At 40.1% G+C, this 22,937-nt stretch overlaps 1 protein-coding gene and 1 long non-coding RNA gene across 2 annotated transcripts; both read left to right on the top strand.

The window, feature by feature from the left end:
- The first annotated feature begins 82 nt into the window (after window positions 1–82).
- Window positions 83–675, top strand: LOC122765589. Its single transcript, XR_006359981.1, has 2 exons — window positions 83–419; window positions 527–675. It is a non-coding gene; the product is annotated as an uncharacterized LOC122765589 (long non-coding RNA).
- A 2,941-nt stretch (window positions 676–3,616) lies between these two features.
- Window positions 3,617–22,933, top strand: gpr39 (G protein-coupled receptor 39). Its single transcript, XM_044050119.1, has 2 exons — window positions 3,617–4,701; window positions 22,362–22,933. The coding sequence occupies exons 1-2, from the start codon at window positions 3,924–3,926 to the stop codon at window positions 22,853–22,855; spliced, it is 1,272 nt and encodes a 423-aa protein (XP_043906054.1). The 5' UTR covers window positions 3,617–3,923; the 3' UTR covers window positions 22,856–22,933.
- The last annotated feature ends 4 nt before the right edge of the window (window positions 22,934–22,937 follow it).

Raw genomic sequence — 22,937 nt, 5'->3', positions numbered from 1 at the left:
CAGAAAAAAAGGCTGTGATGGAAACTTTCCTCTTTTTTTTTATCAGCCTTAGCTTTTGAATACTTCCATTATTTTGAAAAAAACTGTTTTCATACTTTCACTGCACTATTAAAATTGTGTTGTTTTTAACACTGTGGTTGCTATGACGCATTTCTGTTCTTCTTAGTAATTTGGAATGTGTGACTTTAACACAAACACATACACCTATTAGTGACAGTGAATTTTAACTCTGCATTTAATCCGTCCTTTTTTACACTCCACAAGCCGGGCAAGGGAGCAGTGGGCAGAGTGCCTTGCTCAGGGGGTGACCCAGCCCATGACCCATTCCAGGATTTGAACTGGCAACCCTTCAGTTACAAGCCCAATTCCTTTCCTCTTGGCCTTAAGATGTGTATGCTGCAACCACTATCTGGAAGAAGGTAGGAGCACTTTATATTTTATTTAGTAATTTTGATTTAGTGCTCCTTCTTTGGTTAAATATTGTGAAACTACAACTTTATTGTTTTTTTCTGTGTGGTCTCTACAGATTAGGAGCCCTCCTGTTCCCTCTTCCTCCCCTCAACTCCAGTGTAACAGTAAGAACACATGGCAGCACAGCACTAAGCTATGGGGTTTCTCAGGGGTGTCGGCACATGTGCGAGTGGAAGGGAATGTTGATGATTAAATGGTGCTGAAGAGAGATGTAGATGTGTGACATAAACACTGTTCTGATCATTTTTACATGGGTAGGTGTAATGATGTAATTTAACCACAGGACATCAACAAAAATCGATTTACACACTGTTGCCACCTCCTGTCGCCATGTGCGTGTGACGTTGCTTCCTGTGCATGCTACGTTTCTTCCTGGTATCACAAGCGCGCACACACGCATCAACATAAAAAAGCTAAAACACAAAACCAGGGACGAAATGCTGTTTTTAATTTTGATTTGAGGAGAATGTCAGTTTCAGAGGCAGCTTTGTGCTTAGGCACTTACCTAAAGCAGCCGGAAGTTTGGTTTGCCACAGACTTGTGCAAAACTGAATGCTTGAGATGCTAGAAAATACACGGGAAACTAATTTTTCTTACTTATTTCCGTTCATAATTACGGCTGGTCTATTCGTACAGGGTTAGTTTTACCTGGGGTCATTTTCCCTCACCTTTGTACCCAAGGTAAAAGTCGCCTTAATCTTTACTGAGATTGTCCGGTAATGATTACTGACATGGCACATTCGTACGGGACTAAAATCACTCAGGAGCTCTGGTAATTATTACTTTACACCAACTCTGCATGTAAAACTAATCCTGTCCAAAATAGGGCTACAGAGTCAAAATGGTATAAATATTGTTATAACATTGATAATTAGACACTGGTTGGCCATGAGACCTGGCTAAGATGAACACAGAAAATGTTCTGCAAAACATTTTGGATTCTACCTTACGAGAAAGTGAGCTGCAGGTTCTTGGTATGGAGATGTTTATGATGAAGAGTCTGCTGAGTCCGTTAACAAGAACCGTGTCAAGGATCAAATTTGCTTTCATGTTATTCAACAAACAAACACCTATGGAAGAATCTCAACCTCAGAGAGAACGCAATCTACCTCAAGGCTAGAAGAAGGTTGAAGAATAGAAGGAAGACAAATGCAGGAGACGATGACAAAGAAGAAGAGCAAAGAGGCGGAGGACACATGTATGAGTCAAAAGAACCCATTAGCCGTGCAATGTCCAAGACAGATTGTAGTATTATTGTTCAACCCTAATGAGTGCGGACATTTGAAACATGTGAATTTGAGATCAATACTTGTTAGTGTACTAGACAACAAGGTGGTGCAGTGACCTTGAGTTGCTGCCAGGTGAGAGTAAAGCACATCAATGAATTGGAAACAATTCTCTCTCTGCACCAGGTTTGGACATTAGCGAGGCTTGGGGGAAAAATAGCCCTGACCTATCTGAAATTGCCCCTGGAATCTGCATGATGGGGAAATTTTATGCCCGTGTCATGCATATTGCTCTGTCGTGTCACATATTTTGGTAAGTAATAATTTTATTCTAGGGCTTTGAATCCAAACTGATCCACCGTTTCATCCTTTAAAGTGTTATGGTTGTGCAGTTGGCATTACATTTAATTCTAAGAGGTATTCAAGAGGGTTAAATTAGATTTGGAGAACTCTGGCAGTACACTGATAGAAAAAAACAAGGTATTGCTCAACATTTAAATGAAATTGCTCTGGAAATGAACCAAAACATATTTCAGAGGGGTAAAAAACAACAACAACTCTCCTCTGGACTCTAAAATACTCCGCCCCGGCTGCACACAGTATTCATCATGAGTGAAATGAAACATGTTTGAAAAGAAGTTAACACACACTATTTCTTAAGTCAGCATTCATGAGATTCCGTTGTGCAACAGGCACAAACAGAGATTTTGCACTCAGTATTCACTCCCCATCGTCACCATTTCTCTGTGTTTATTCCACAGCAGTTGTCTGTGACAAATCTGTTTTGTTGTTGCTGCCTGTCCCTCCAAAAATGCCAGTTTTATCTTCCCAAACCCAGTTGTGAACCAAGAACCAAAGACACAAAATCTTGGTTTGTTTTGTTGCAGCTTAAACCTTGGACACTGGATTCCTCACAGCTTAATTTCATGCCTTTTGCTTTGAGCCTGTCTTTTAGAATTCTTTAATAATAATGCTTATCATGGCAATAATGCCATGATAAACTTTCAACATAATTTTATTCAAGTGATATGAGAGTGGAATCGACATCTGGGATCTGTTGTGACGATGTGCCACGATGAGAGACTTTGACCAATCACAGGACAATTCAGAGAGACTTTTGGCTGCTCTACTTGGCAGCTGCAGTCTTTTGTCCCTTTAGTGCCTTCATGGTGCCGTTGTAGTACTACTTGGCTCTACTCGACTACTCAACTCTACTCGACTCTACTGGGTTTGATATTAGGCCTGCCATTTTCCATTACTTCACAGTACATCCTACGTACGTCACTGAACTGAAATTCGCCGGTTTTCGGCAGTGCTGTCACTAAATACACCAGATTTCCTTGCTTAATTTTGGAGATTAACGCATGTTTTCGGCATTTTTAGTCTTTTCAATTGATCTACAGTTCGGCATTGGAACCTTGACCAGAGCATGTACCAAGAACTATCCTTGATGGAAAAGCAAAGAAAACCGAATAGAGCCAAGTCGACAGCAGAGCACTGCTGCATCCCTCTGTGTACAACCTTTACTAAATTCTATAATTTGTCACTAAATACTTTGCTGCCTTACTGAAAACCAAGAAGTGACTATGCATATTAGTAATTTGATCTCTGAGAGTGTCAGAGATTAAGAGTGGCATTTTTTTTAATATCAGGTTAGATCGTCTCATTCAGTTATTTGGACTGCGTAAGACATATCTTTTCCCCATATTTGTTTGCAAATTGCAACACCTTTTATCCAAGTGCCTCATCCCCCGTTAAACTTAAAGTAAACCAAATGTTTCCGTGAAAGGGAGGCACATTAGTCCTGATGATAAGAAGTGAAACCAGGCCTTAGCACTCATGCTGCCTGAGGTGGTGTTTAATATTTAACTGCCCTACCCTCAGAGGAGGGAGGAGGACATTTGTGGGCGTTGAAAGTTGACTAATACTTTGCTTAGACTGAGATGAAACCAAACGATTCTGGACAAGGAGCTGCGAGGACTCTTGGGGAATCCCGTATGACCATACGGGATGAGAGGATATGGAGCAGGCTTGGGGCCACATACTCGATTTTAAGGTTCAGACATAGTCCAAAGTGCAGACAAGACTGCAGTGACATCCAGTGTGAACTCGGTGTGAACTGCTCCCCTCTGGATTTTAGCTCTAATCACAGCGGCGCACCCAGCAGAGCTGATAAGCTAAAGGACAAAATCAATACCTGAAAAATCAGAGTTCACCACTGTAACCATGAGTGACGAGGAAATAGAAACAGGAGAGGAGAAAGACTGGAGACAACTTGAACCCAACTACCCCATCAAAATCTTCCTGACGGTCTTTTACAGTCTCATTCTGGTGACAGGTATTGTGGGTAATTCGGTCACTATCAGAGTGACCCAAGTGCTGAAACGAAATGGCTACTTGCAAAAGAATGTGACCGATCACATGGTGAGTCTAGCGTGCTCTGACTTGCTGGTGCTCCTCATAGGTATGCCAGTGGAGCTCTACAGCGCCATCTGGTTCCCCTTCTCGTCTACATCGGGAAACGTTTCCTGTAAGATCTACAACTTCTTGTTTGAAGCGTGCAGCTATGCTACGATACTCAACGTTGCCACGCTTAGCTTTGAGCGCTACGTGGCTATCTGCCACCCGTTTCGCTTCAAAGCTTTGGGCGGGAAACGCACCTCTGCCCTCATTACCTTTGCCTGGCTGGTGTCTGTGCTCGTGGCTCTGCCTTTGTTGGTTGCCACGGGAACCCAGGGCCACATTCCCATTAAATCAGATATGCCTGTGCAGAATCTGACCTTCTGCACCAACCTGAGGGAGCGCTGGGTGATGTACAGGGTCAGCATCTTCGTGGCTTTCATCGTCTATATGATAGTCTTGATCTGTGTTGCCATCATGTGCCGAGCCATGATCCTGGTCCTGCGGAAATCTATGGGGTCCTTGGATGGAGGTATCGATGGGAAGCCCAAGCATGAAAGTTCAAGGGTCAAGATGGCAAGGAAGCAGACCATCCTTTTTCTTGGTAGGTTGCTCTTCCCTTTTTGTGTGTACTGTCTCAGCACTAACACCATTTAGGATCTTAATCCCAATAGATTTGTCATTAGCCAGCCCTTTGCCCTATCTCTTTCCCCTTTTGAACTGAGACACAGGGGGACGTGGTTAAAATCTAGCCCTACGAAATTGAACAACACTTTAAGAATGTGACTTTTTTTTTTGCTGGAGATTTAACTTCATTGCTGTGCACTTGACTGCAGTAAAGCAGGCATTTCAGATAACGCCTTTAATGCCCGGAAAACCAGTGTGGACCACACTGTAAAAATGTATTTTCAAGAAAGTGAAATAAGCCTTGTTTCTGGTAAATTGTTCCCTTTTTTGTTTTGACTAAAATGATAAATAATTTGGCAGCAAGTTTTGCACTTGAAAAATGATTAGTTTGTGGTTTCTGTGTTCACCACTGGTGTGTTAAATAATAATAAAAAAATTAACTTATTTAAATATAATAAGTAAAATCAGTATCACAGATTGGTGTGTGTGTGTGTGTGTGTGTGTGTGTGTGCAACTATAAAAAGTTCTACGGATAAATTCATAAAGTCAGCAAATCAGCTTAATCAGCTCTTTAATTTTAATTTTAATTTTAATAAACTTAAATACATTACTAATAAACATTTCTTACATGACAGTATGTCTTAGCTTGTAATAAATACAACTGTCTTAAATTCTGGCCAGTTTTCTCTAGTTTTGGCCTGTTTTCCCTCATTTTATGGAACATCTCACTGTGGAAGTGACTAGATTTATAAGCTAGTTTTCAGTGTTGTGGCCAAGGAAAATTTGCTCACCCCATTGGCAGATTTGTGTTCTTAATACAAGAACATTTAATGAATGTAAGAATATTTCTTGTTGGGATGTTTTGCAGTGCAGTTAATTATCCAAGAGACTGTAAACAAGTTCTTTTGTGGCTAGCATAACAACTAGTCTACACAACATACTAACCAATGTATAGTCTACACAACATGCTAAGCAATGTTAGCTTCTTGACGGTAAATTTCCTCATATTCAGTTAATCAGATAAAAATAACATAACTCTTATTTTAAAGTGAATCCCTAAAACATCTTCAATTTGAACGGCTAGTTAGCTTTCACACTTCACCACCTAAAAATAGCTTTAGCCAACGTGTCCATGTTAAGAGTGGAAACCTGTGAAAAGTGTTAACAGAAATGTTATCAAGTAATATTTTTTGGTTTTTGAGTGTCATGCTGTGAGTGTGTGTGTGTTTTATTACTTTCAATGGGATGTTTGGACACGTCAGACAGACTCTGTGAATCTGTTTATGGCTCTGAAAATACCAACTTGACTTTGTGCCATGTGTGAAAAAGACAAGGTCCAGGCTGTGTCTATAACATAACCATTCAAATGATGGATTTCACAGACACACACATGCACACGGATGTACATATTGCTTTTTTTTGTGTTCTTAAACTGAGAGAAACTGTTCAGATAAACTAAAATTAGACAGTGTTGTCTAATATTAGTTTGTTGGCAAGCTATGCACCTATAGGTACTACTTATATGGAAATTCTTTACTAGCTGTGAGTTGTGCCACTGAATTTCTGAAGGGTCCTGGCACTGTTATCCAATTTAAACACTATATAAAATAATGAAAAAGAAGTATAACAGAAGAATTACACAACAAGTTGGACAAAACAAAGGACACACAAAGAAAACAGTGAGATAGAACATGGATAGAACATGGAAAAACAGTATCTAATTGTCATAAATGCTATGTATTAATATATGTTAAAAATGTGCTTTACTGACCCCCAAAAAACTGGGATACAGCAGCACGTTTGGGGGAACTTGGCTCTTAATAAGAAATAGAAAAATGTGAGCTGAATAGAAAGTATACATGTGAGTGAAATAAAATACAAAATGTCAGAGCAAATAGACATAATAAAGTATAAAAATATTATAATAAGGTGTCCAATTTGTACAGATAATCAAAAAGCAAATAAAGAACAATGAGTAGTGCAAAGTTCCAAATGAATATGGATAAAGTTGATAAAATTGTAATATGCAAGCTTTTTTTTCATCAGGATGTCACATTGGGATTAAAATTTATTAAAATTTAAGTGTCATGATGGATTGAATCCTACAAAAAGAACATTTCATACTCTAGATTGGATGTGCAGGTAGATTGAGGGAGATTTACACATAAAGGCCTGCTTACCTTTTCCCTTAGAGACCACAGGAACTGTGAAAACAGCTGAGTGGACTGTCTCCACCAGTAATTAGGAGATAAAAGAACAATTAATTGCCTTAAATAAAGTTAAGTGAAGACAATGCTGCTGTCTTATGATATAGGAGAAGGTCATACTTTGTGCAGTGGTGTGAGATGAAAGTACATCAAATAATAAATCAATATAATCTATCATAGATGACAAATATAGTAGTTTTTCCTCTTTCAAACTGTTCAAACTTTGGTGAGGCATTGGTGCAGTAGTAGAGTGGCTCATCTTCCAAGTGGAAGATCAGGGTTTGATCACTGGCTTGCTGATGTGTCTGTCGGCAAGAAGCTTAATCCAAAATTGCTCTTGGTGGCTGAGAATGGTATGACAGATGTGTGATAGAAAGAAATACAAACTAGTTTTAAAGCCAAAGGTTAGTGCTTAATGCGATGATCAGTCATTTCATCTTATTTGTTGAAATTCTCTTCATGTCCTGAATAAAATAGCCTCACAAAACTGTCCGAAACAATTAACTTCTAAGTTAAATGTGAGGCATCGTTTGATTCGAACCATACGCAGTAATTGTCTGTCACTAATTGACCTGCCGACCTTAGTCTTCACAACAAGCAGTCGAGGAAATCGCTGCTGAGGCGAAGACGGCAGCCTGAAGCAAGTGTGTCATTAAAAAAGGAAATGGAAAAGAAAGTGTCGGCAAATCTCACACTTTAAGGAGACACCTGTTGTAATAATAGTAATAATTATATCACATTTTGTTGATAAGTGCTTTTCAAGGCACGTCACAGAGCTGAAACAATCAATACATATTAATGGAAGAATGATGAGCAGTGCCAAAACCACCATTAAGAAAGACTAAAATAAATATTATGTGTCCAAATGAGCACTGTGTTTGTCCACCATTCAACATGAGAAGCGAGGGAGTCGTAGATGTCAGACAGAGGCGAGGCTGACACGGAAAGAGTTTGGAGACAGACCAAAAATATTCAACCCGACTCCCTAAATCCCTTAGTCATGCCGAGAAACTGCTCACAGACAGAGACCGCATGAATAAACATTGACAGAACACAGGACACACAGGAACTAAATCCCTCCAAACAGGAGAAGGAAGCTGTTTAATATAAACTTGCTTTTGTTTCCTTTGTACCATTATTTTATTGGCAGTGCATTCAGAACGATTGCTCCCCCTCCCATGTTTACACAACACGAACAATCTTTAAAGCTGCGCAAATCAATGTTTGTCTTAAATAAAATTAATCAGTGTGTGTATTGTTGTGCCAAATGCTCATTAAACCCACATTTGTAGTCTCTCTCACCTCTTTATATCCTTGGCAAAATAAAATAAAACACAAAAAAAAGGTGCTGTGAGTGTTGTAAACTAGTGCGGTATAGTATAAGAAAGCACTCATTCATGAACAAGAACACCTCAGAATGATGGAAAACACTACTTCTATTTAACAGAAGTAGCATTCTTAATGGAACTAAGCTGAAATGTTAGAAAATTCAAATCAAGGACCTGCTGCCGCATTGTGTTCCACTCTGATCGTGGAAACAGTCGCTCCTGTTGTCAGCGCTGCCCTAAGTTATCTGTTAATTGGCCGTGTCCCTGCCACTGCTCGAATTTACCTTGAGATAACTTTTAAAATCTCATTTAGTCTCCACAACAATGAAGAGTGATTAAAAGCTGAGAACACCCTAATAACGTTGCCTGCACATCACACCCAGGACAGAAGGTTAATTGCTTCTGATTGCTTTTTTTTTTTCTTTTTTCTCGTCGTCGTGACTGTGAGACTGCGTTTGCGAAATGAATGCTAATGTCTGTTTTGTTGCCTTCCGTCTCGGCTGTGACCTTTGACTTTTTCGCCGGCTGTTGGTGATGAGAGCACTCATCGAGGCTGAAGAGACGCAGGAAAGAGACGTGTTTGAGGAAAATAACTAAGCAGGGAATTCTATTGTTATAATGCGGAGTTAATTATGTGTCTGATTATCTACTTACATCCATACTATTATATCACAACATGTGTAGTGTGTGTGTTCTTGAATTGATAACTTTGTGAGGTCTGAAAAATGATCAAATCTATCTTTGTGCGGACATTTTGTCTGCACCCCACAACTTTAAAGTGCCTTTTCAGGCTTAAGATCTGGTTTTAGGGTTAGGGTAAGAATTGTCTTTAGGTTAGAGTAAGGGTAAGGGTTAATGTAAGGCACTTAGTTATGATGGTTAATGTTGGGGTAAGGGGATAGGGAATGCATCATGTCAATAATGTGTCCTCTCAAAATAGTTTGCTGCTTTTTTGACACCTGTAACTGCTTTGAACGTTAACTCCTTATACTCGATTGACTCAACGTGTTGCCATGGGCGCTAAGTGCTTTAGATTTTCTCCTTTTTAGAAATAAATGTTCCTGAATTTCAGTGACAGGTCAACTGTCAACACAAAGAATGGCTAAGATGTTCTGAATTAGAGGCAAGTGTGAATCAGGCAGTCGATCAAAACTGTTCAGCCTCCGGAGGCGGTGGCGGTGACAGGGTGATGGTAGGTGAGAAAGAAGGAATTGAAGAATTGCAATAAAGGGTGAAGTGACAGCAATTACAAGGTACAAGAGTAGAATTAGAGATTTCAAAGGGGAAGTTGGTGGAGAATTTTCAAACAATAAGAAGTAGCAAGGGACACATGGTGGAGCACATGGCTGGCACTGCTGAAGATGTGTGGTTTGCATCCCGGGTCAGGTGGAGTTCACCTGCTTTTTCTCCTGGTTCTCTGGTTTCCTCTCTTGGAGGCTAAACTGGCTGTATGTGTGTTGGCCCTGCGATGGACTAGCAACGTGTTGTCCAGGGTGTGACCCGGCCTCTCAACCTATGTCAGCTGGGATTGGCACCAGCGGCCTCACAACCCTCATGTGGAGGATAAAGTGGTAGACAATGAATGAATGAATGAATGAATGAAGAAGCAGCAGACGTAGGGGGATAAACACAGAGAGGCGATCTTAGTGAACCTTCACCACTTAATCAAGCTAATGAGTTGGCACTGATAACCATATCCTATCAATTAGCACTCGAGGGGAAACTTCATCGTTAAAGCACCTGTCTGGTGTTTTTTTTTTATTATAATCTTCACCAAGAGTAAATGTCATGGTTTGTTCTGTTATCATAGCTTTTTGAGCTCCAGTCTTTTTACGACACTCTGGACAGCAACTGATAAAGCTTCAGTCTTATCTAAAGATAACGTTGTTCATTCTGTGTGAATGCATTACGCTAAATGCACTAAAGGCCCTTTAGTTGCTCTGGTCAATCTTTTACCCAGTCAAATGCATCGTCTCACTGCTCCACAGTTCATGAACCACTGTGGAAACCGCACTCGTCCTGACCGATGAGCCGTCATCGTTGTGATTGACGACAGATTCTTGCTCGCCGTCGGCATGTTTATGTTGCCTGGGTGGCCTCTTTGAAAACCCCCATACTGACAAGTATTAAACAAACCTCGGGGAGGATTTGTTGAGGTTCTGTGAGCAGCCTTCCATCGTCTCCCAGCACAGAGTGACAGCTGCATACTTTAGCAGTAAGCTCCAGAGCGCTGTGGCCCCTGGGCAGTCAACATATCTAAAGGCAAACCTTCATGTGCGAGTGACAGTTTGCACTCAGCAAACCGCCTGGGAGATGATCCTGCTGAGAGGGAGACTGTCAGCGCTCAGACGGGAAATCACAACTTCTTCTGTGTGGGTGTATTTACTTCTCTGCTTTATAATACCATACTTTACTGTAACACACGTGCACTGGAATGCCTCAGCATGCTGACTGCAAACTGGTGTTTGGATGAAGTGATCAGGATACAGGCTTTAAGTCTTTTTAAGCCACGTTTGGTACGGACTTATAATCACCCTCCCACAGGGATGATGAATTAATATTCCAGGAGGTGCAGATAGAGGAACTTTCCTCAAGTCCAGAGACTGATAATGTTATGTTACTGTTCCCCAGCCAGCATGTGTCCATCTGGGCCCCTTAAGGGTTATTTTCAGGCTGACAATGTGGGTCCCAAGTGGGGTTTGTTCCAATGACGCTGAAACCATATGAGACCTGCATAATTTGCCCACTTCAATCACATGCCCACTTAATGCCCACTCCATAGCCAGGTAATCTGGAAAGTGGACATGAGCTTGAAGTGGGCAAACACAGGTGGATATTGGACATGGACATGGATATGTTGGCTGTGTAAGTTCAATTTATATTTAAATATTTGTATCAGTGCCTGTGTGTAATTACTTTCACATCAAAGATAAATATAATGAAATACTTTTTCGTGACCAATCAGTATTATTTTTATTATTTTCCCCCCATACTCATGATAAGGGACAGATACAACAGAATTACTCAATTACAGCAAATTGTGGAAATGCAACACGTTTTACATATACAGTAAATAAATCATACGTGTAACTTTAATAAGAAGTTCCTGTGCAACCTCATCTCCCTCCCAATTCTTGATCACCCATAGCTTATACCCCCCTCACACTTTACTTGGAAAAAAAAAGATTCCTATTTTGTGTGAACAAATTAGTATTTTGACATGAATCAGAATTTTTCCCGTGCCATGTCTGGGGCTTCGTATCTAAGTCCATATTTAAGCCCACAGTTGGAGACATACAAGGGAGACGTCACAAGATCAGCAGGTCTTTTTATGGTCTTTAAGGTTTCACCTTTAGTGTTCTTCACAGTTGCATTTAGTTGCTCTAACACCTGTATATTATAAAATGAGGACATTCATGCCATAAAATAGAAGAATTATCTTGGGTAAATTTGTAACAGAGAAGAAAACTTTTCTCATGTTACGAGTCCAGGAGTTTTGAAGAAATACTAAACTAAACTAAAGCTCACCTCCTATCATCTTCATGAAGTCTTCATTTTTACTGTTTTTGTCATGTTTTTTGTGCCCTGTAAGTGAACGTAACTGTCGTGGCCTTCATATGATACAGAATATTTGGAGTTGAATGATTAAAGTATTCTGTGGTCAGGGACAGGGAGTCAGGGACATTGCTACCTTGTGGACTGGAGTGGAACATCTTGTTGTAGCCGTGAGTCGTTTACACGTCTTCATGCTGTAGTTTACTTCATCTCTGCTGCTCTTTGGCCGTGATAGAAACACAACCAAGCAATTGTCTGAGAAGTTCCTGGAACCTTCGGTGGAAATTGTCTTAAATGACTACTTAGTTCTGTTTTGTTCAGCAGCACTTTAGCTGCAGATTGCGCCACTGCCTCTGTCTGTCAGCTGTTTGGTGATGAACAGGTAGCACAGCAGGTTTATCAAGACCGTTTTGACTGGAAGCAGCTTCCTGCCTTGGCTGGGAACAAGGTTTATGAGGCTGGTGATGCAGAACTGAATGAACCCTCGGAGGCTCTGAAAAACAAAACAACTGTTGGAAGGAAGCTATATAACGCTCAGGAGATCAAGGTGGAACTGCAAAGTTGGAAGTACTTTTTAATGGTTCTGCTCTTTAAGCAACTCCTTCCACATTATCCATTGTCTATTGTTTGTATTTTTTAATGGATTAAGTATTTTGCAGCATATTTACATTGTTTTCTTTTCACGTCAGCAGATAGAGCAGGAGCTCAGTCTCCAGCCTCGGGCTACGAGTGATGTCTGCTCAGTCCAGATGATAATCAAAGCAGTGACCACAAAGGTTTATCCAGTATAATATTTTATATTTATACGTGTTAACATTCTAGCACTGCACTAAACAGCTGATGGGGGAAATGCCATTATGCTTGCAGGCATGCAAACCCAGGGATCGGACAAATCTTTACCTAGATGAAAAGTAAAAGGAGTAAAATTCAATACAGAGACCTTGACATCTTGGAGAAAAACAACATTGATTATGTTTCCATGGGCCAAGGAGCTGCTGATCCTTGCACAAACAACTTAAATGCAACTTAAGCCACCACTTATTCTTTCTCAACGGATAAATCGGAGGGACAAATAACACACACACACACACAGCAAGATTTCAAACCTTCACGTTCAAAATATGCCGTTTGCAGACAATGTTGAGCTTCGTCTCCTTGAGAAATTGATGACATTTGAAAGTGAAAACCTTCTCATGTCCCTGCAAGGACACTTCATCATGCTGGGAGTGAGGCTGTAGGCATATGAGTGAGTGAGGGATCAATGTCCAGTGGGAGGCAGCACTTCAGGCAGCTCTCTGTGCTCAAACTTGTGGCCCTCCAACCAATTTCAGTTATTCAGTGATAATTTTGCATGATAAATACATTTTTACTGTGAACTATATACTGTATAACACAAACATCTTTATTTTGAAATTTTGTGAAACATCTCTCAAATATCTCGATTGCCCACCCCAAGTGAATATTTGCTTCTTTTTTTCTTTTGTTTTTGTTTTTCTTAACTTGACTGGCACCCACCTGATCTGACAAGATCATTGGAGTTTGAAACTCATGCTTTAAATAACAATTACATGTGTTAGAAATTTCTACAATTAGATAGATTGCTAACTAAAATGATTGCATACTAGCAGATAGATAGCTAAAATGATAGCATGCTAGCAGATAGATAGCTAAAATGATAGCATGCTAGCTGATAGATAGATTGCTAGCAAAAGTGATAGCTTGCTAGCTGATAGATAGATTGCTAGCTAAAATGATAGCATGCTAGCTGATAGATAGATACATAGATAGATAGATAGATAGATAGATAGATAGATTGCTAGCTAAAATTATAGCATGATAGATACAATAAAATACAGTACATTCAACCCTCTCAAGACATTTTCCCACTCACAAAATTAAAAACAGTAAAATAGGAAACACGGTTAAAAGAACAACAGCGACAGATAAAATCATGTGCCGCGTGATGGCTGTTTGATTGTGTTCACGGTGGATATTGCAGAGGGAATATAAAAAAAAAACATTTTGTAAATGTTTTTATGGTCCAGTGGGACTTTATAGCATAACTGAAAGGAGTGATGGAGAGTGTGAGATGGGTGGCTTTCCTGATCCTATGTTGGATAGTTTTGTTTTATGTTTTTGTGGAGAGGGAGCTGTACCAGGAGGTAATGTTAAAAGTGACAAACTCAACTCTGTGGTTCTCCTCGGAGCAGAGGACGAGCACCTTTTTATGTCATCGTTCTGGTTTTTACGGTCTGTGCTCCCACTTTAACCTGCTACAGGTATCTGCTATAGGCCAGAATTTTTAGTAGCTTTCAGAGTCTCACTCAGCAGGGTCCTCCACATCCTCCTATTGTTCAAAAATAAAACTGATATATTACATTTTCAAGCACATCCATCTTGCGCTGGTGATTTAATTTGGAGCCACAGACTGTGCAGAAGTAGCTAAGGAGAGGAGACCAGGCATGAAGGTTAAATTACATTTTTATAGCATCAAGTTTCAAATTAAAACCGAACTTATCAGAAAAAATTACTTTTAAATTACTGCTTAACCTGTAGGGTTTTATCTGTCTGTGATGTTAAAATAAATATGCTCAGACAGAAAGAAGGGAAAGAAATTAAATTTTTTTTTAACTTGTAAATGATTGTATAAAGTTTGTGCGTATAACAGGCTGTTTCCCCCCTCTCTTCTTTTCCTTTTCCCATCTATATATAGTTAATAGCCCATAAACAATCCATCCCCATCCCCTCTCTACTGTTTCTGTGCTGCAGCATAAAGCAGAGAGAGGTGACACTGATCAGCACTGGAACAGTGAACAAAGAAAAACAGCTTCTGTGCTCTCTTTCCCTCTGCGTATTGATGAAAAGAAATGGGAAGAAAAGAGAGACACTTTGTTCAGCTACATCTTTGTTACTCTGCTCATCGAATCAGTGAAGTATTGTAATGACACCTCCGTTTAATTGGAGTAAAAGCAACATCTGCTTCAGTCTGAAATCCTCCACAGCATCATTGTAGTCTTCTAATTTGAATCCTAAATAAAAAGAACAAAAATGTGTGGCTGCTGCAACACAAATTATATTTTTCAAGCATTAAAAACAACCAGTTATGTTCACAGTCTGCCCCGTATCATATACGACCTACTGTATAAGTATGTCCCCATATGTTGTCACATAACAATAATGTATTTGATTCTATGTATAAACACACTTTTCTGCCTTTTTCTCTGCAGAGCTCCCCCTACAGTTTTGGAGTACATAGTTATATGACACCACTGTAAACATTTTTTTTCATTTCTTGCCATTCGTCCGTACAAAGAGTATAAATGGCCCCTATTCGTGTGTCGTTTCTTCTTCATTGCTTCCTCCGACAAGGTTTTTCTCTGCTTCTTTTTCACCGACTCTGACATGACGAACGTCTAAAATAACGCTATCACTGCCTCGATCGTATAACTGGTACTAGGCTAATTGTGAAGCAATTTTTGTTTCCCCCAAGACCTGTGACTTTGCAAGACCTCCTATTCATCACTGCATAATATACAAGGCATTGTTATTAACATCAGCTTAGCACACGAGAGCGTACAAGTGTAAAGTGTGTCACCAACAGCACACAATTTACAACACTGGCAATAAATATTCACACTGTTATCCAAGGCTGAGATATTTGACTGTAAGTGTTCATCCACTTAAGAACCTCGAGAAATACTCGCTTGTCTGTCCGCTTACGTTGAATTTATCATGGAATTAAACTGCCTGTGCACCACACTCGGCACCATACTGAGAGCTTACACACAACAGATGCTGCAACATCGCTCTGCAGGTAGAGAACTTAATGATGTTATCTGCATACATAAAGAGGATTAATGATGAAAACAAGAAAACACCACCTGCACCAGCTGTAAACAAACAAGCCAACACTGTTTCACCTTCATGCCTCAGACTACAAAAAAGTCATTTTTTCTAGATATTAGTTTGGAATATACGGTATAATATTCCTAATTTTGTTTTCACTATTTTATATTTATTTTTATTTTTGTGACCTTAGATTGAACTTTGTAATAAGTTTCAGTTCTGTAGCCTGTTTCTGCCATTTAATTGGACAACTATCCTTGTCCCTGTGTACACTCATACTTGCAGGGAATCGATTTATTGAATGAAGTGTGTCCGACCTGTTGACCTTTTAGGTCACAGACTAAGACAACTTTAGCTGGCGGCATGTCATCATGCATGTCAAGTGTCTTCCTGTGTCTTTTTTACCATCCGTTAACTTCAAATATATTTAAGTGGTCAGTCCAAAAATGAACTAGTCTAGACTTGACCCTTTTTCTAGCTGTTGTCTTCTTCTGTGTAGCTTATTCTATTAATTCAAGAACTGTGGGACATGAGACGAAGACCGTGGCCAATTTTGGACAAGTTTCACCTGTACTATGTGTGTGTTAGTCCAATTTAATTTAGTACAATGTCAGACATACTAACATGGCTAAATGCACGTTTTAAAAGTCCAATTTTAGTCAGACTATCAAAGGCAAGTGATCTAATCTTGACTAAAGTTCCCTGTATTGCTCCCCTTTCCGGGATAAGAGTATCCAAACTGAATTTCATCAAATCTTTATCAGTTCATTGAATTCCGGACTATTTCAGATTGGAAAAACAATCACAGCTTGTGCTTCAGCTTTACCCTCATCGTGCAATTCCACATCTCTTTACAGACTTGTGATCATCTCCTTCATCAGTGCTCTTTATTCTGGTATTTCTGTAGCCTTGACATATTTTGGATGATCTTGATGGTGAATGCCCTCTACTTGAAAACATGTCCTCACTTTTGCCTTTTGAAAAGCCCCGTTAGACATTTATGTGCTGGTGTCTGCAGTGTGTGTGGAGTGCAGGTACTTCTGGACTCACTTGTCATTCAAGGTCGTCAGGTGAAAGGGTCAAATGAGCCGCAACAGACGGCAAAGACTTCAAGGAGAATCTCAGCCTGTGCTGCTGAATATTCATTTGATTAATGCCATTATTAGATTTGAACTCTTCAGTGAGAAGGTTGTTTTGGTATTGGTGTCTTGCCATTGTTATTATTATTATTTTATTTATATGTCAAACGCATTCACATTGTTTCTTCGGGCCTATTTAACTTTGCTTTGTCGAATAGGTCTGAAAAGGATGAACTGATACAATACTGATCAGATATTGGCAAAAGCATTTCATGGACCATCGTGAAAGAAAGGTCTTACTACTTAACGTGATCCACTGAGGATGGATGGACAGACAGACATTTTAGTACTACTTCAGCACACTTTCATTCCTCGCATGTCTTTTCTGGCTGCCTGTCACAGGTTGTAGGAAATGTTAGTTTGGCATTAGCATGAACTTGGCGCCGCTCAGACGGAATGAGAAGCAGACAGCGACGCTGCTGTAATGCTGGATCACACGCTGTGAATCCCCTGTGCGTGAAAAGGCATCTTCAATCATTCATGGAAAAAGACTCACTCGCACTGACGGTGACTATGAATGAGTGCAAGTGCAGAATGTAAACATGTCGAGAGACTCTTTTCAGAAAAAAAGAAACAAGCTCACCATTAACATAAGTTCTGGTTTCTTTAAAGGCTTAAAGTTTTAGAAGAGGAAAGGATGAACATTTTGGATGAACATTTTTAATTAAAAGGTTGCACTTTTCTTTGGCAGTATGTGACAGACTCAAATACACTGGTTACAGTGGCTGTGCTGGCAGCCTGAGAATGCTTATTATGGACATGTGCATATACATGCACTGTATGAATGCGTGTCTAAATGTGTGAATAGTATTATATTGTTTCTGCCGAGTGGAAGGGTTCGGTTCAGTACAGTATGGTACGTATTTTTTGTGTGTTCCCACTCGGATTAGTAGCAAAATAACCAACTATAATAAGAAGGGAAGGGTGTTCCATTGTTTTTCTTTTAAAAAACGCCAAATAAAAATATAATTAAGCTTCATGCAGCATTTAATATGCCTGGTCACACCAATTTGGTGGTGGCTCTGCTGGTATAAAACAGCTGATATGTGCAGTATAATATCCCATTTAATCATTTTTAGCATCATATCAGGCTGGATCAGTGTCATATTTCTTATGGAAAGTCATCCATATCATCATGTCCTCAGTCAAGCTCATTCCAGCTCACAACGATTTTAAGCGAAGGCATCAGTCAACAAAAATCATCATCATCATCATAATAATAACACATAAAACAAAAATTCTTAACCCTTTTAATCATGAACGACGTGTGAATGCTTGACTTGGGAGTGAGTGAGTTGCACACGTGCATTTGACATAACTTCAGGTGCATATACACATACACTCAGCACATACACATAGCAGGAGAACCGTATTCATTTGTGCTGACTCGGTGGTCATTTTCCAGATGAATGCACCAGACTGTGATCAATGAGCAAAAGTGACAGGCACACACACACACACTGGTTTCCATGACTTTAGAGAACATTGCATTGACTTACATTCATTTCCCTGTGATTTACTCTAACATGGACCACAATTACTCCTGACCTAATCCTAATCCTGACCTCAGTCTAACTTTAAAACATGTCTTCACCTTAAAATGTAGTATTTTACATTATGGGGACTTGATTTTCCCCATACTCTGACTGCGTAGAACAGATTTAGGTCCCCACAACATAAGTAATACAAGGTACACACACACACATGCATGCACGCACGCACACCGAGTCTTAACCCCAAAAAAGCCCTGGCCAAAATGTCTCGCAAGGTCAAAATGTCCTATTCTATTCCTGGTACTACACACATGCGCTGGTTTCCATCACTTCAGAGGACTTTGCTTGCCTTAACCATAATTATAAATCTTTTTATTGGAACCGTAACCATAATTATGACTGACCTAACTTAACCCTGACCTCAGCCTTAAGATGTATTCATTGTGAGGTCGTGATTTTTGTAAGGAAGGCAAGTCCTTACATCCATAGTGTCCCCACAAAATAAGGAATACACACACACACACACACACACACACACTGAGTCTTAAGTTCTGGGGTCCAGCGAAAATGTCTCACAAGGTCAAAAGATTTCAAAATGTGTCCTCACAGTCTACTACACACACACACATGAATCCATCTTAAAAACAGATTTCCCTTTGATACTTGATCTGTCGCCTTGATCACACTACGACCACTTATTAAAAAAAAGGAAAAAGGAAAAGGCCAGCTAATCAGTAACCTGCTGCGTCATCTGTCTTAGTGACATTTTTAGTGGCCCATTTGAATTTTAAACTTTGCGAGGCAAGAAAAAAAAAAGTGTCAGAATCTATCATCCGTCCAGGTTTTAATGAACGAGGATCAGTGCAGTGTGTGATATTGATTCATGTGGACAGTTGGTGTCATTTGTAAGGATGGCAGGGGAAAGGATTGCAAGCTTTCGTCAATAGGTCTTCAAGTGTAGAAAACTAGACTTTTTTTTTCCTTCTTTCTTTTCTTTCAAAAGCAGCAGTGTTCCATCAATAGAGGGCAGGAATAGAATGACCCGCTGAGCTTAATGAGCCGTGCTCCGCTATTGGCACTCTGAAACATTTAGTTTATCTCCAAATCAGTAAAAATGTCTGTTACATATCATATTTTCTGCATTTGGTTTATACTATATGCATTTTCTCTCTCTCTGTCTGGTTTTGTAATCTCAAATCAATCCTGGGTGAGCAGCTTCATAGGAATGAATGACGGTATTCAAACACTTTTGTTTTGTTATAACGGTTTGCACTTGCAGGCAGCCGTACTGTCGTCATCAGCTCCGTAGGCAGTTAAAATATGAATTAACCTTCTTATTTTTAAAGACTGGTCATTAACAGAAGTGGCACTAAGGTGCAGGTTTAACTCATGCAACATGATGTGATGATGTCGTGTCCTGCAGTGACGGTTAAGGCCGTATTACTTACTTCCTCTCCAGCAAAAAAGAGAACAACCATGAAAGCATGAAACGTTTAATAAAAGGCATCATGAATTCTGACATTAAACAGTCTCTTATACTCCATTAAATTCTCAGCAAGAGAATGACCTCCTGCGACTTGGACGGACTTTTGTTTTCTCTCTCTCTCTTATTTTAGCCACGTGTGTCTGTTCTTACCTCTTTCCTTTTGGACGCCATAGATAAAAGTGATGGTGAAGCTGACATTTAATTACACAAAATGCTCATGGAGACGATTTTTGCCTTGATATTTATGTCAAATCACGCTATCTATCTATCTATCTATCTATCTATCTATCTATCTATCTATCTATCTATCTATCTATCTATCTATCTATCTATCTATCATCCACCTACCCATCATCCATCCATCAAACCTGCCACCCACTCATCCATCCATCATCCACCCACCTGCCCATCCATCATCCATCCAACCACCCACCTATCCATCCATCCACCCATCTCGATCCATCCATCCTTGTTTCCAAACCTAATCCAACCTGCCACCTGCTCATCCATTCATCTATTCATCCATGCATCCATACATCCAACATCCCACCCACTCATCCACCCACCCAAAAATATTGCCCTTTTTTCTGCCCATTTTACTCACTTAACATATTTTAAAGCCGGAGCCTCAAATAGAACAGAAATCAAATAGAATAAAAAGTAACATCAATAATGTATTTTAAAAAAAACAAACTAGTTTATATATATATATAATGTTTATTACTACTATAATAATGTATTCATAATATTGCCCAAAATGGCTTATTTGCACTATTTTTGGTTGTTGATTTGGTTTCTATCTATCTATCAGTCCATTCATCCGTCCGTCCGTCCCTCTTGTTGTGAACAGAGACATGTTGGAGTTGAGCAGCTGTTGTTTTACACTCTTTTTTTAAACAACTGAAGCTGAAGAGCTGTGATGATGAGGCGAGTGACTCTGCTAAGCAACAGCACATCACTCTGGAAACAAGGCCGGTCTCTGCTAATGGCTGCATGGTGTCACATCACACGCTGATGACGGACAATCAATCAAAGTGTATTTGTGTAGCACCTTTCATACAGGTTAGTGCGCGCCAGAGCGCCTCAAAGATAAACTCTACTAAAAATCACAGTCAAACAACAAAATTAATACAATAAAAGGGGAAATAAAGGCAATGAAATAGGCCAACAATAAGTCCCACATTCTGACTTAGTGTTTCACATGCAGCTGTTTTTATTGATGTGACTAAATGGCATATGAATACTGAAAGACTGTCTGTAGGCACAGTATACTGAGTGTTAATGCTAATGCTAATGTCATTTAGCAGGTTTTTTTATTCACAAACCAGAGATCTGGCCACATTTAAATGTTGTGAGATAATTTGAACTAGGAATTGACTTGATACCACTTTTGGAGTCTGATACCGATACTGATATCACAAAGTATCGGATACTGATATCAGTTATCAGGTATAATAGTGTTTTTTAATTTTTTTATTAAGTACTAAGCTGTATGAGCTGAACACCGAGTTTTAAAACAATTATACTGCTTCCATAGACAAAATTAGTTCAGGTTAAATGTTATTACTGCTTTTTGGACATCATGACCACATGATTTACCAGAGTTCTTTCATTTAAAAGCCCATGCCCAAGCACATGTAAACTTCATTGTGAAAAGACAGAAGATTATCAGAGACATGAGGGTTCATTCTCTGCTGACTATTTTTTGACAATGCACCCAATCTGTTTACCTTTTCATGGTGTCATCACTCGTAACCGTGTTTTCCGTGAGCGTCAGCGTACCAAGCGGCATGCAGAGGGTGTGCGATAGCCAACTTGATGAGGTGTAAAATTATTTCATTTTTCTTTCATGTCATTACTTTCTTGTATCTGTCTCTTGGCCAGGTCGTCATTGCAAATGAGAATTGGTTCTCAATTGACTCACCGGGTTAAAAACTCTGACTACATTTTGGTTCAGTTCCGTTTCCATTCGTCGAAACGTCGAAAGGCCGATCCGTACCCGTCCCAGTTTTTGGCACCCTTGCGTTGGGGTCGTACAGTGGTTCAGCTCTAAATGGGTGGAGCTGAAAGTACCGCACTCTTTTTACTGGTGGACAGAGAAACATCTCTTACAGAGGTGAGAGAGAAAACGGGCAGCAGTCTCCGCTTCGACAAAGCTCGTCTTCCTCTGGGGATACACTGTTAATCCAAAACCCCAATCTTTTCATAAATGAGAGTCAGGAGCAACTTTATCTGCCTCTTATCAAAGAAAGCTTTGCTACATCTTTACATAAATAACATGGGGATAAGATTACACCCCCCCCATGATCCATTCTTCCCTAAGTGATGTCTCTGTCCAGATGATTTCGTAAGCGGTGAAAGGCTCTTTGGTCACAGTGTAATTCCCATTACAAACACAGTGGGAATGAATAAACATGAGATTAGATAACAAGGATGTGTTAGTCATTCACTCACACACACACACACATGTTTGACATTCATATACATAAAGCAACTAAGTGCCTGTTAAGCACAGTTAAGTCTGTTTCTTCTACCTGTGAAGAGTTAAATACTCCATGCTTCTAACTTTTGTGTCACCCTCAGGTCTCATTGTGGGCTCCTTGATGGTTTGCTGGCTTCCCAACCAGATCCGTCGTCTCATGATGGCTGCTGTGCCCAAGTCCCGCTGGACCACGTCCTTCTTCCACAGCTACGTGACGCTTCACCCCGTGTCCGACTCCTTCTTCTACCTCAGCTCCGTGATCAACCCCTTCCTTTACAACCTGTCCTCCAGGCAGTTCAGGGAGGTCTTCGTCCAGGTGCTGCGTTGCCACCTCACCATCGAGCACGTCAACAAGCGCACCTTGCACAGCTCCAACGCCGCCTCCGCGCGCTCCCTGCGCCCCCTGCTCAAGTCACTGCGTCGGAACAATACGAACCGCAACACCAATGGACAAGACAAGACCTCTCCGACCTTCACGACCTTTCAGAGTGACTCAGGCGTGGCCTCGGACACGCAGATGTCCCTCAGCCTGACTGAGCAGTCAAATGTAGTCCTCAGGACAGAGACAGACGACCCACCAGACAGTGAAATATAATCCTAGTTTTATTGTTTATTGCAACACAGGCAATCTTTGTTATATCGTTACTACCAAATAAAATCAGAAGAAGAAGAAGAGT

The sequence above is a fragment of the Solea senegalensis genome, linkage group LG2, assembly GCF_019176455.1.
Source record: "Solea senegalensis isolate Sse05_10M linkage group LG2, IFAPA_SoseM_1, whole genome shotgun sequence".
Lineage (NCBI taxonomy): Eukaryota > Metazoa > Chordata > Actinopteri > Pleuronectiformes > Soleidae > Solea > Solea senegalensis.
This window is presented reverse-complemented; position numbering and strand designations above follow the sequence as displayed.

What these genes read in the sequence shown, in the direction of transcription:
- gpr39 (XM_044050119.1), top strand. Translation starts at nt 3,924, where the DNA reads ATGAGTGACGAGGAAATAGAAACAGGAGAGGAGAAAGACTGGAGACAA. An exon ending in GCAGACCATCCTTTTTCTTG is followed by an intron (nt 4,702 to 22,361) that starts GTAGGTTGCTCT and finishes TGTCACCCTCAG; the next exon opens with GTCTCATTGTGGGCTCCTTG.